The sequence below is a fragment of the Prunus persica genome, chromosome G4 (assembly GCF_000346465.2).
Source record: "Prunus persica cultivar Lovell chromosome G4, Prunus_persica_NCBIv2, whole genome shotgun sequence".
NCBI classification, from domain to species: Eukaryota; Viridiplantae; Streptophyta; class Magnoliopsida; order Rosales; family Rosaceae; genus Prunus; species Prunus persica.
This window is the reverse complement of record NC_034012.1, coordinates 6,647,433-6,660,881: the sequence shown is the minus strand read 5'-3', so window position 1 is coordinate 6,660,881 and position 13,449 is coordinate 6,647,433. Positions and strand designations below refer to the sequence as shown.

Genomic DNA, 13,449 nt, shown 5'->3' with positions numbered 1-13,449 from the left:
TCAATATGGTTTTGCGGTTGCGCTGCGGATTTGTGTTGTAGGTTTGAGTAAGTTTGCTTTTGGTTGCTGAATCTGGGATTTTAATCACTTTGTGGGTTGTGCATGATTTTCTTCAAATCAATTTAACTTGTTGTGTTTGGTCTCACTAGAGAAAATTTATCCATCTTTTACATCATAGTGGCTTTGTACTTGTTTATGTTTGCTCTTTATAATATATATATATATATATATATATATATATAAAACTTATTAACTTACTAATCGATTTGCGCTTCTGTTCAAATTATATTTTAAAATTTTCTGAAGGACTCTGCCACTGCGTTTCACCCAGAACAGAGTTGTGTATATGAGTTATCTTCCTTTGGGCTGTGATGCTTTTATCATCTTCTGTCTCTCATCGAAAGTGTGTACTGATAATAATAGTCTTCTTGCACCATTACACTACATCTCTTAAACTGAAAGACTATTTAGGTGAGCTGCTGCCCAAGAAGTGAAGTTTCCCGAACAACTCAACTTAAAAAATCTTAAATGCATAAAAGGATAAAAACTTCTGGTAGAAAAATTTACAGGATTTACAGGATGGTAGGAGGGTGTCAAATCAATCTTGAAATCATTGCTCCAGATTCCAAGTCGCCATCCCATTTTACAAGTTTTCCAAGTTCTCTATGCACAAAGGTAGTGGAGTTTTGCAGGTGTAGCATTATAATATACTTTTACAAACTGCTCTTTGAAATACAGAGACTAGAAACATGTCATTTTTTATATGAAAATATCGAATATATTAGTTATACATTACCAACGTTGGGAAAAAGCCAAATACATCAAATGCTGCATCATGATTAATCATCTGAACTGCAACAGTAATTTTTCTTTTTCTTTTTCCAATCAATATTTTCTTTGCAAAAGAGCCAACTTCAGTTGAATTGCCAATGCAACCTTACTTTTGATGTCATCAAAGAATCGAAATAGGCATACCTCCATGTCTCCTTTACAAGTAATGTGCCACAAACACCCCAAAAGCATACGATAAAACCCAACACCATGCGGACATAGAATCATAGCTTATCATTTCCATCTGCATTAGTACCTTTTGCATTGTAGCAGTTAAAGTTTCATCTCCACGGCACTTCGTTGAAAGAGGCTCTCCACACAGTAACCGGTTGCCGTCATAAATGGACAAAAGGAATTCTACCAGACAAGTTCAAGTGGGACAACGAGGTTAAAGAAAAAACAGTTCGAGGAATTTTTCGAAAGAGGCGATTGGGTGAGAGATCCAGAGTGTCCAGCCATCAAAGGTTCTTTGAAGGAATATGTTTCCACTTATTTGACAAGTTCAGGATACTCAATGCAATGAGGCTTGTTATTTCTTCTGGGATTTCACTTTCCAAATTACTTGATGAAAGATCAATGTTTTTCACCCAAAATAGGGTCTTGTTATATACAAGTTCGCTTCCTTTTGACATCAATGTGGTTTGCTCGAAATAGCTTTCATAGTAACTCACATTCAAAATACCATAAACCAAAGAAGTCATATTTTTCAAATACTTGGGAATGGTCCCTGAAAAGTTGTTGTGACTAAGGTCTAGGATGTCATGCAAGGGAAGATTGCACAACTGATGGGGACATGCCAACTTAGAAAGTGTTGGAATTTTAAAAGGTTTTAAAAATTTAATCGTTTTATTTATTTAATTATTTTGGTTGTTTTATTTTATTTATTGTGCGGGTTATAAATATTTAATATTTAGGTTTTATTTTTGGTTGGTGAATGCATTAATTTTTTGGTTGGTGAACTTTTATGGTTAGTGAATGTTACATGTTTTTGGATGCCTATAAAAGGCCACTCCCCTTTCACACTTGATATACACACAATACACCATCAGAATATCACAAACCACAATCACCACCGCAAACTAATTCTCTCCTTTTCTACTTATATATATATTATCTAATTTATATTATTATTTTGGGCAATGGTTATGTGACTTGGATACCTATATCTGTCTATGAACGTGCTCATAACGGATCTTGAGTTTGTGTACAAGGGGTCGTATTTTGGAGTCTTGTAGACCGTCAGTACCTGCACGTAGGGAGGCTACAAAGGCTTTAGGACAACGTCTTTGACGTGCTTCACCGTACCAAACTCACCTTCTTACTTATTATTTATTTTGCTTTTACTTACCTATTATCTTGTTTTCTTCAATTTCATTATACCTTCAAAGCTTTCCAATTTGTTTATATGTTATTTATAATATAAATATTTTGTATTTGGTTTTACGGAAAGAGGAAAACTATATTATTTTTTATAACAAAAAGTTGGATCGTAGTCGTAGGGAAAATTATTGATGTTGGCTCACCAAATGGATGCAAAAGGAACGAAGGAAAGGGTCAATCAAAGGGCTACAGACCAAGTGACTGGGCTCTAGCACTCGAGTGGTCGACTCCTAGTTGGATCACAATCATAGGAAAAACTATTGATGTTGGCTCACCTAATGGATGCAGAAGGAACGAAGGAAAGGGTTAATCAAAGGGCTGCAGACCAAGTGACTAGGCTCTAGCACTCAAGCAGCAAAGATGCGGAATTCACACAGACCCAGGCGCTCGGGCAGACTTGAGGAGCTCTCGAGCGGTAGACGCGTGACCTGGCTAATCCTTAGCATTTTAGGATGGTTTTTTTCCTCAGGTTTTGGGGAGGTTTATGTTTCCTATTCCTTGTATGATTGTACGAAAGTCCTCTAAACTATAAACATGTAATTTAGCGTTAGGGTTTTCATAAGAGAGAAAACAAGGGCATCAATTTGGGTTTGAGCAAAGGTGAGAGAAAGAGAGCTAGGGTTTGCGAGAGATAAGGGTGTTCTTTATGGTAACCAAAGTTGTTCTTATTAGCCATAACTCTATGATTGATCAAAATGATCATCACACCCAGCAAAAACTAGAAAATGGTCAACACACCCATGCTATGACATATGCTGTGCTCCAACGGCCACAAAGGCATATTCAACACAAGGACAAGCATATTCCTTGTTCTTATCCGCTGAGTCATCCTCAGGGATCCTTGTCATAGGGTTTTCTGTGTAGTCTCTTGTGTATATATATACACCTTTTACCTCAATTGTAAATGACAATGGCGGAACCAAGAATTTTTTTAGAGGTGGGCTAAATTTTTTTCTTTTTTGTCATGGTAGATTTGCCTTGCCATCACTCATCTTGGCTTGATCGTAAAACCTCAATACCTACAATCCAAACCAAGATGAAATCAAATCCAAAAGAACGTATTTCCCATGATTTTTTTGTCAACACTTGCGAATTCATGATAGCTCAAAGACTCGCGTACTAATGGTTTTCGAACAAAGTTTATCTGAGTAGATAGATAATCAAACCTATGATGTAAATTACATTATGTAATGGCTATCCATGCCTAAAGACCTTCCCTGCAGATAGTATTTATGAATCTTTCTCTACATCTACAGCCAAAGACCTTCTTAGCTAATAGTGTACATAGAAAGGGAAAAAAGAGAAGAAAAAAAATTAACATATGGAGAAACAGAAAGAGAAGTAAACAATTGGAGAGAAGTGAGAGGAGATTAAGAAAAATTAAGAGAGAAAAGGAGAAAATTTTAAATAATAAAAAAAAAAAGCGAAAGAAAATAGAAAGGTGTTCAGAGTTTTTTTTAATATATAAGCTTTATAGATGTTAGAGTTTTTTTTTAAAAGTATAATTTGGTTTCTTTTGTAACACCCCGACTCCAAATTTAATTAACTATTTAAATTATTTAATTGAAATTACAAATTTATCCTTGGGGTAAGGGTAATTTGGTCATTTTCTTATCTCGAAGGATTTTGGGTTAACGAGTGGTATGGTTAAGTAGGTCGTGCTAAGACGAATCCGTAGACATGCGATAGGCTTGAATCGGAGTTATAACGAAGAAACGGCGACCAAAATTAGTCAAGCAGCAAACTTGTAAATATTTCAAAAAGAGTTTGGGTGAAAAATTAATTTTTCTTCTCTCTCTCCTGCGTCGCGCGACAGTTTTCCCCTCCCCTTCATTTTTTCTCGCAACCACCACCCTCCAAGACCACCGTCACCTCCACCGTCAACAGCCGGCCTCGAGACCGGTCCCGTTCGAACCACCACTCTTCCCTTGTTCTTTCCCGACCAGTCTCAGCCGTCACCATTCATTGTGCTCGCCAGAATCTGCCAAAAACCACCTGAGTTTCATTCAAATTTCACTGCGTCATTCCGGTATTTCCCGACCACCAATCCCAATCCCGAAGAGTAAGGTATGATTCCTCACCTATTTTCCGAGCTCTAACTGCCTGTTGGGTTGGATTGGATCGATTTTGCATCTAAGAAACCGATTTTGAAACCTAGGTTTTGGCTGGATTTTCAAAGTGAAAATTTGGCATATTGCCGTCCGAATTGGGCCTCCCCGTAGTTGAATAAATTGATCCTCGTCTCGAGTAATAGCTAGGGTAGGAAGGGTGGATTACGGTGTGGAGTTTTTCCATCGTCGAAAATTTCTCTACACACCCACGCGCCGCCAGTGCATGTGGCGGCGCGTGGGCAAGGATGGTGAAGCCAAATTTTGTCTTGATGTAATCCTTGTGTGGTCACGAGCACGTAGGCATGCTCGGATTTCAATTCGGATATTGTTTGACTATCGAACGGATTTCGCATATTATGTGTTATCCAGGTTTGATATGTTCGGACCTTTGGATCGCTTCCAAAGTTTTATATGTAGATCTAGGCACTCCTAGGATCATGTAGAAATTCGCGGATCATGAATTGGAGCTCCGGATGTTCCGGTTCAATAATTCAAAATTGTGGTTTACGATAACCGTCTTTTCCTGATCAAACTTTCAAGATGTATTTACTAACAGGTAGATGGACCTTAGAATACCCCGTTCAACGTACACGCACTAGGAACATGGGGAAATTAGTTTTGGATTTGTGAATTCCATTTCGAAGCAATTTTATATTAATTAAGGGTTCGTATCTCGAAATAGGTGCTCTGACCGCTCGTACGTAGCAGACGGGACCCTCTCAGGGTCAGGCAACGTGGGACTACTTGTGAGTGGATATTTATTTTAAATATGCATTATTTTGAATGATTGAAAGAATATTCATGAAGTTGATATATAAATATATTTTGGATTAAAGATCGAGAATTTCATATGTTGCTATATTAGGAATGTTAAATTGAGAATGTGATTTTTGTTTGGAAATTTGAGGTTGAATTTGGGGGAATTGAGATTTGAGTATTATGGGTTATTATGGAGAGATGAATAAATACACTATGTAAGTACCACCCCTTAGTTACTAGGCTTCCCACACGTGGCGTTGGAATTTCCGGCATGTGGGAAGAACATATTATTAGTCTTACACATGACGTTGGAATTTTTGGCATGTGAGACACTTCATATACGTGGCGTTGAAATTTCTGGCCTATGGGAAGATTAGGTATATTGCTAGGAATCATCACACGTGGCGTTGGAATTTCCGACGTGTGATGATGTAGTCTGCGCGCGTAGGACTTTGTATTGGAGCTACACGTGGCGTTGGAATTTCCGGCGTGTGAGCTATGGAGTTTCGTCCTCCAGTTTGGACCGCTCATCCCTAGACTCAGGATAGCAACAGGAAATCCTGGGGGCTAGCCATACAATTCCCCGGTTGGATTGTTTCCCCGGTACCTAAGTAGTGAGATAAATATTATGTATATTTATAGATATATATACTTATATAGATACGTATATATGAGAGTATAACTCAGTTAAAGTCTATGTAGTGGTTTGGTGGGAGCAGTATAAATTTTGGGAATAAAATTTGTGGACGATGGGTTTGGTTTCAAAGGGTTTTGGAGATTGATGTTTTTGGATCATTAAATATAGAGTTTTGACGCTGCATGCTTTGGAGCATTATTTTTACACAGTGGGGTTATTATGTTATTTTGAATGCAAACTTTGTTTTTGTCCACTCACATGTTTTCTGTTTTGCGCCCCCCAGACAGTAGTCACTCAAGGGAGAATTGCAAGCCGTGTTCGAGACCCCGAATCGTGATCATCAGTAGATTAGACTTTGAGTAATTTCTTTCTACTCAACTGGTTGTTCTTGTAAACTAAATTCAGTAGATGTCTGTTAATGCCCATGTAAGGTTTTATTTGTGAGGCCGGAGGCCATTTGGTGTTTACTGTTACATGTTGAATGCATGCTGCTAGTTGGGATTATTTTGTGATTGTTATGCAGGTTGAAAATTTTCGGATTGTTCAATTTACAGGGGTGACTGCCAAAATTTTGGTAGAAAGTCTCGATTTTTAGTAAGTGGGCCCAGCATCAGGGTGATGTCGGTAAATAGACGGGATTCGTCCTGGTTTCCGAGGAATTCTGGGGAGGGTCCTATCAGCTTAACTTCAGAGTTCCCATGACTCTGAAGCTAGTGAGCTCCCAAAAGGCCTCGTGTTAGATGGAGGCGGGTATGTACATATAAGGCACATCACCCTCTCTCCGTTGTTCGATGTGAGATGTTACAATCCACTCCCGTAGGGGACGGGATTGTCACATCCTGGGATTGGCTCCACCGTAGCACAATATTGTCCGCTTTGGGCCCCCCTCTCTGCCCTCACGGTTTTGTTTCTGGGAACTCTCGAGCAACTTCCTAGTGGGTCACCTATCCTAGGATTGCTCTAGCCCTTACTCGCTTAACTTCGAAGTTCCCATGACTCCGAAGCCAGTGAGCTCCCAAAAGGCATCGTGCTAGATGGAGGCGGGCATGTACATATAAGACACATCACCCTCTCTCCGTTGGTCGATATGGGATGTTACATCTTTTGTGCTGGAAACGTTGGCACAAATCACAAAATGCTTTCCCATTAAATCATGAACCAACACATTTTAGAGTTTGTTTGCAGAGGTGTGTCTGTGGTAGACCTGACAATATTGGATACGACCCGTTAACAAGACACGAATTCGTATGAAAATAACAGTATTTGGGTCGAGCTTAATGGGTTGGATTGAAAACGGTTGGACACATTAGTCACCCGTTAAGCTAACGGGTTGTAGCAGTATCATTCGCAAATCACCCGTTAACCCGTTAAGAGCAAGGATATTTTTGTAATTTTTCATTCTAAAATAACCTAACTTGAATTGAAGCTTATGTTATTCTTCATTAGTGCCGCCACTCACTCGTTTACTTTCTCTCAAGAGAAACAATACATAGTTGATATTTTATTCATATTGTATCCCTCCATAATTTTATTCTTTCTCATATTTGTCTATTGTGTTTATTTAATAGCCTCCACGTACATTGCAAATTACATGATAGTGATAGAACACTTCGACTCTCAGAAAGGTGCAACTTTTCTACTTTGAGGACAAAAATAATGATATCAAATCAAAGGGTATTGACCCGGAAAGTAAATCAAGAGATAAGGGTTGAAGCACTAGTGGACCACAATGGAGGTGGGGAAACATTGGTCTCAACTGTCTCAGAGACTAATCTGTGGATGCATTATGGTTTTGTCTTGGGGGTCATAGGGCACGGAAGGCATGCTTTAATACAGTATGGTACTGCAATTGTTCCAAAGTATGGTGAAGCATTGTTTTATAGGAGATGAACCATTTAAATGTTTCATGTTGTTATTACATGTACTGATGTTTTTTTTATCTTCTAATTCTTAGACTTCTTTTAAATTTGATTTTATTTATTTATATATTTCAATTTTGGCCTTTGTTGCGACTTAGAAAATGGTTTATTTATTTATTATATGCAATTGTATTTTTATCGACATCCTAAGTTAAATTGAAATGGGAAAATAAAATGTCTCATTAGACAGGAAAATAAAAATGCTCAGGTTTAGGGGGATTGAATAATAAAAATGCTGAGGTTATCAACCCAAAAAAAGGGAGTTGATTTTCTCACTCCTTTTTTATTCACTTACACTTCCTTTGTTGGAAATTATATATTTTCACCCCTCTTTTATTATCCGCTTCATTTTTTGTTATAATAAAAAATATTTTAAAAACAAAAGGGAGTATAAGTGAATAAAAGAGGAGTGAGGAAATCATCACAAAAAAAAAAAAAAAAAAAGCTAGTGTGTATATATATAAATCCAACTATATACATGTGGAAAATGGTTAGTAAGTTTAATACGACATTAATCATTTGTTTGGGTGCACAATTTAATTTTAAAATTCATAAGTCAAAGAACGTATTTTTTGGTGTTCTTTTTTTGGTCGAATATTGTGGTGTTCTAACTGAAGCGGAAAAACATATCACACGGGATATGAACTTCATAAATACTCAAGCATTTTGATTTAAAAAGAACTTCTTCTACTTTCTTGTTTTAATCAAAGTTTCCTTTGCGAAGGAGCGGCTTTCACTGCAATTGCTACTTTATCTTTTTTTGAGAGAACCTCGACGGTACAAGAGAAACTTTATTCATCATTAAAATAAAAATGGGAGCTTTAAACCTTATCCCTATTACAAGCATAAAAAAAAAAGACAATCTTGAATAATATCTTGTGATTCCTCAAACCACTCTACTTTAAAATCACAAGACAGTGCACTCCACGCAACAAGGTGCGCTATCTCATTGGCTTGACACCTAGCAAACTAAACCCATTCTGGTTTGTAACCAGGGTTTTTATATCATCAATAATACTACCAAAATAAAAAAGGTCTTCATTTGTCCATGCAACAGCTGGGATGACTTGCATACAATCCCCTTTGAAATTCACTCCTGGCAAACCAAGCGACGCACACACAGTGTTGCCTTATCTTTGATGTCATCAAACCATCGAAAATAAGCATACCTCCATGACTTCTTCACAATTAATGTGCCAAAAACACCCCAAAAGCCAACGATAAAACCGAGTGCCATACTTACATAGAACCAGAACTTCTCATTTCCATCTTCATTGTCATTGTCTTTTGGATCCTTGGGAGTAGAATTGCCATCTTCGGAGCACTTGGTTGAAAGAGGAAATCCACAAAGGAATGGGTTGCCCTCATAAATGGATGAATCAGGGAGGGCTTGGAGTTGGTTTCCCAAAGGAATTTCACCACTCAAGTTGTTATAGGACAAGTTCAAGTTAGACAAGAAGGTCAAGGATGAAAGACTTTGAGGAATCTGTCCTGAAAGGTGGTTGAGTGAGAGATCAAGAGTATCGAGCTGCGACAAGTTTCCGATCTTTGATGGGATGTTTCCACTGAACTGATTCATCGACAAGTTCAAGCTGTTCAATAGAACGAGGCTGCATATTTCTTGAGGGATTTCACCTTCAAACCTATTTGATGAAAGATCAATGTTTTTTACATACGCTAGAGAAGTGTTCAATTGGAGTTCTCTTCCTCTCATCACTGTTGTTTGTTGGTCATACACTAGATATAAATTATAAAAACTGTTATTAAAGATACTGAGACCAGTGAGATTGTTCAAACACTTGGGGATCGTTCCGGAAAAGCTGTTGTGAGCAAGGTCTAGGATGTGAAGGTAGCCAAGATTGCACAACTGTTGTGGAATATGTCCACTTAAAAAATTGGATCTCAGCCTTAGGGTTGACACCAAGAAAGCAGTTGATCCTATCCATGGAGGTATTTCACCAGTGAATCTATTATTCCCAAGATCAATATTCCTCAAAGAAGTGCAGGTTTTCAAGGAAAAAGGAATTTCACCCTCGAAATTGTTGTTGTTCATCTTCAACATGAAAAGAGAACATGAGTCACCCATTGAACTGGGAAGATTGCCTGAGAGACTGTTGTATGCAACATCTACAACCATTATATCAGGCAACAGGCTCCATGCTTTTGGAAATTCTCCTGATAGATTGTTGTTTCTCAGAGAAAGGGTAATCAAGTGTTTCATGTTGCAAATGGAAGGTAGAATGGTGCCATGCAAATGATTTTCAGCAAGATAAAGGAATTCCAATTTTGGAAACTTTTGGTCAAAATTCAATGGAATGGTGCCAGAAAATGAATTAGTTTCAAGCTTAAACCGAACCACATTGTCACCAGACCAAAGTGGAATTGGTCCATCAAATTGGTTATGACTCAAATCCAAAAGCAGTGCATTTGGGAGTTTCAATTGCAAGGGAAGCTTTCCACGGATTTGGTTGGAAGACAAATCCAAATACTCAACTTGGGAAGATAATTTCATGAACCAATCCTCAGGTACAGAATCTGAGATTCCAGTGGTAGAAAGTTTGACAAAGACAAGTTCAGTTTGAGATTGAAGCCATGCTCCAAAGGCAGGACCTACTTTACAGTTCCCAATGTTAATTTTGTGCAGCTTGAAAGGAGGAACCCACTCATAAGACACATTGAAAATGAGAGGAATTGGTAGAGTTGGTCTTGGGAAGACTTTGCCTAATGAAAAGTATTTCAATCTTGTGAGATTTGTGAAATGGGCTTCTGTTAAAAACCCTTCCCATGAGTTAAAAGATAGATCTAGGTGAACAAGCTCGGAGAGTTGCCCCAAACTTTTAGGAATGGACCCACTCATATCGTTATTGTAGAGGTTAAGATACTTCAAGTTGTGTAGCATCCCTATTGAGGCAGGCAATTGGCTTTTCAGCTTATTAGAAGACAAATCTAATGACTCTAATTCACTATTGGGACAACTTGATAAACCACCCAAAAGCTCTTGAATCCCCCCTTCAAATTGGTTATTTGCAAGATTCAATGTCTTCAGATTGCAAAAGTTCCCAAAAAATTTGGGAATTTGACCTGAAAGATCATTAAAAGACAAATCAAGAGCTTCTAGTGATTTGAGGCTTTGAAATTCACTGGGAACTGGACCACCCAAAAAATTACCGCTTAGATCAAGTTTTCTGAGGCTAGTCAGATAAAAAAACCATTCAGGAAGTGGAAACTTCAAATCATTATATGACATGTCAAGGAACAAAAGTGATGTGAAGTTAACATTTCCTAGTGAGAATGGAAGGCTTTTAATATGACATGCGGGTAGGTGCAACTCTAGTAGGGAAGGAAAATTGTTAAAAGCAATTACCAAACTTACCCCAGTGTTGCTGAGGTCCACTCCTTCAAGACTGAGGTATTTAAGGGAAGAGAGATTGGAAAGCCATTTCAAGTTGTTGGAAGGTAATTCAAGTAAAGAGTAGTAAGACTCTTCACTTAGGTCAAGATAGTTCAAGTTTGATAGGTTACCAAGATGAGCTGGAATCTCTCCTCCAAATGAAGCACGTGAGATATTGAGATACCTCAAACTTTCGAGCTGACCAAAGAATGTGGGAATGGGAATCCCTTGAAAATCATTCCTGCTTAGATCTAGGTAGCTCAAATGTTTCAAGCTAAGCAAAGAAGGATTTATCTTACCACCCAAAGAAGAGCTCTCCATCTCATCCCACTCTCTATCGAAAACAGAAAGTGTGTATGTGTACGTATTTTGGAGATCAATCTTTTCAACATGACCTGTGATTTTTTTGCATGAAATGCCTTTCCATTGACAGCACGCTTGACCAACCCAAGAAGAAAGCCTCCCAGAAGGATCAGTGAGATCGTTTTTGAAGGCGAGGAGAGCACGTCTCTCCTCGTCGATGCATGGTTTCGTGCTTGGAAGTGCATCACCAAAATGGAGTTTACTAGTGTGTGGATATGAGGAGGCCAAAAAGAAAATGAGGAAATAATGAGCAATGCTGAGGTGATAATGAGCCATTATGGTGCAAAGTTTTCTTTGTTTTTGTGGAGTTGGCTTGTGAGCAGAATAATTGAATTTATAGGAGGTAAAGGAGAGTGCAAAGAACTATTGAAATCATGGCTTCCAGATAAGATTTCATATCTTCAACCATGTGTACTAGATTGACTATACGCATAAATAAGACTAAAAACCCTTCAAATTAAAAATGTGTAAGGATAGTGGCCGACACTCTCTTCAAATTAAACTTTTCAACAATTTAATTAATGCAGAATTTGACGTTTCTTTTTCTTTTAAATTAAACAATAATAATTAATTATTCTTTTTTCTTTTTTCTTTTTTTTTTTTGTAATTAATTAAGATTTTTGGTTGCTGAATCAGGAATTTTAATCACTTTGTGCGTTGTGCAAGATTTTCTCCAAATCAATTCAACTTGCTGTGTTTTGTCACTAAAGAAGATTTATTCATCTTTGACATCATAGTGGCTTTGTACTTATTTATGTTCGCTCTTTATAATGTATATATATAATGATATTATTAAATGGGCCAAAATGAGTGGTTTGGGTTGTATTAACTTATTAATCGATTCACACTTCTATTCAAATTATTTTTTTAAATTTTCTGAAGGACTCCGCCACTGCGTTTGACCCAGAACATAGTTGTGTATATGAGTTATAATCTTCCTTTGGGCTGTGATGCTTCTATCATCTTCTGTCTCTCATCAAAAGTGTGTACTGATAATAACAGTCTTCTTGCACCATTATACTGCATCTCTTAAACTGAAAGACTATTTAGGTGGGCTGCTCCAAGAAGTGAAGTTTCCCGAACAACTCAAATTAAAAAAATCTTAAATGCATAAAATAAATAAAAACTTCAGGTAGAAAAATAAAAACCACATTCTCTCTTTTAGAGATGATACGCCTCCATAACATTGCTCCTGGAATATTGATGTTCGTCTTTACTAGTATGTACTGCATACAATAATTGATATATAAAAAAAAAAAAAGGAAAAACAAAACAAAACAAACAAATAAAAACAAGGAGGGAAGCGCATATATATATATATATATATATATATATATATATATAGTATTAAACATCACAAAATTTCCTTTGCAAATGAGCCACTTTCAATGCGATTGCTAGAGTTACCTTGTCTTTGACATCATCAATTAACCGAAAATAGGCATATCGCCATAATTTCTTTACCATTAATGAGCCGCGAACACCCCAAAAGCCTATGACAAAGCCAAATATACCATGCTAACATTTTCACCTCCATCGTTACTATATTTTGCATCTGTAGCAGTAAAAGTCCCAGTCTTCATCCATCTCCTCAACCCATTTTGCAAGTTCGCAAGTCCAATCAGGTACTTGGATCGTTAGTGTATTTTCTTAGTATATATTATCTTCCTGTACCATTGCCATTACTTTATCTTCAAGAATTTACAGGATGGTAGGAGGGTGTAAAATCAATCTGGAAATCATTGCTCCAGATTCCAAGTCCCCATCCCATTTTACAAGTTTTCCAAGTCCTCTATGCACAAAGGTAGTGGAGTTTTGCAGGTGTAGCATTACAATATACTTTTACAAACTGCTCTTTGGAATACAGAGACTAGAAACATGTCATTTTTTTGATGAAAATATCGAATATATTAGTTATACGTTACCAACGTTGGGAAAAAACCAAATACATCAAATGCTGCATCATGATTAATCATATGAACTGCAACACTAAATTTTCTTTTTCTTTTTCCAATCAATATTTTCTTCGCAAATGAGCCAACTTCAGTTGAATTGCCA

The 13,449-nt window shown here is 37.3% G+C and overlaps 1 protein-coding gene across 1 annotated transcript; it reads right to left on the bottom strand.

Annotated features, from left to right (window-relative positions):
• LOC18779161 (leucine-rich repeat receptor protein kinase MSP1) lies at positions 8,439-11,702 on the bottom strand. The gene has a single exon (XM_020561352.1). It carries the CDS (start codon positions 11,665-11,667, stop codon positions 8,728-8,730), a length of 2,940 nt encoding a protein of 979 aa, XP_020416941.1. The 5' UTR covers positions 11,668-11,702; the 3' UTR covers positions 8,439-8,727.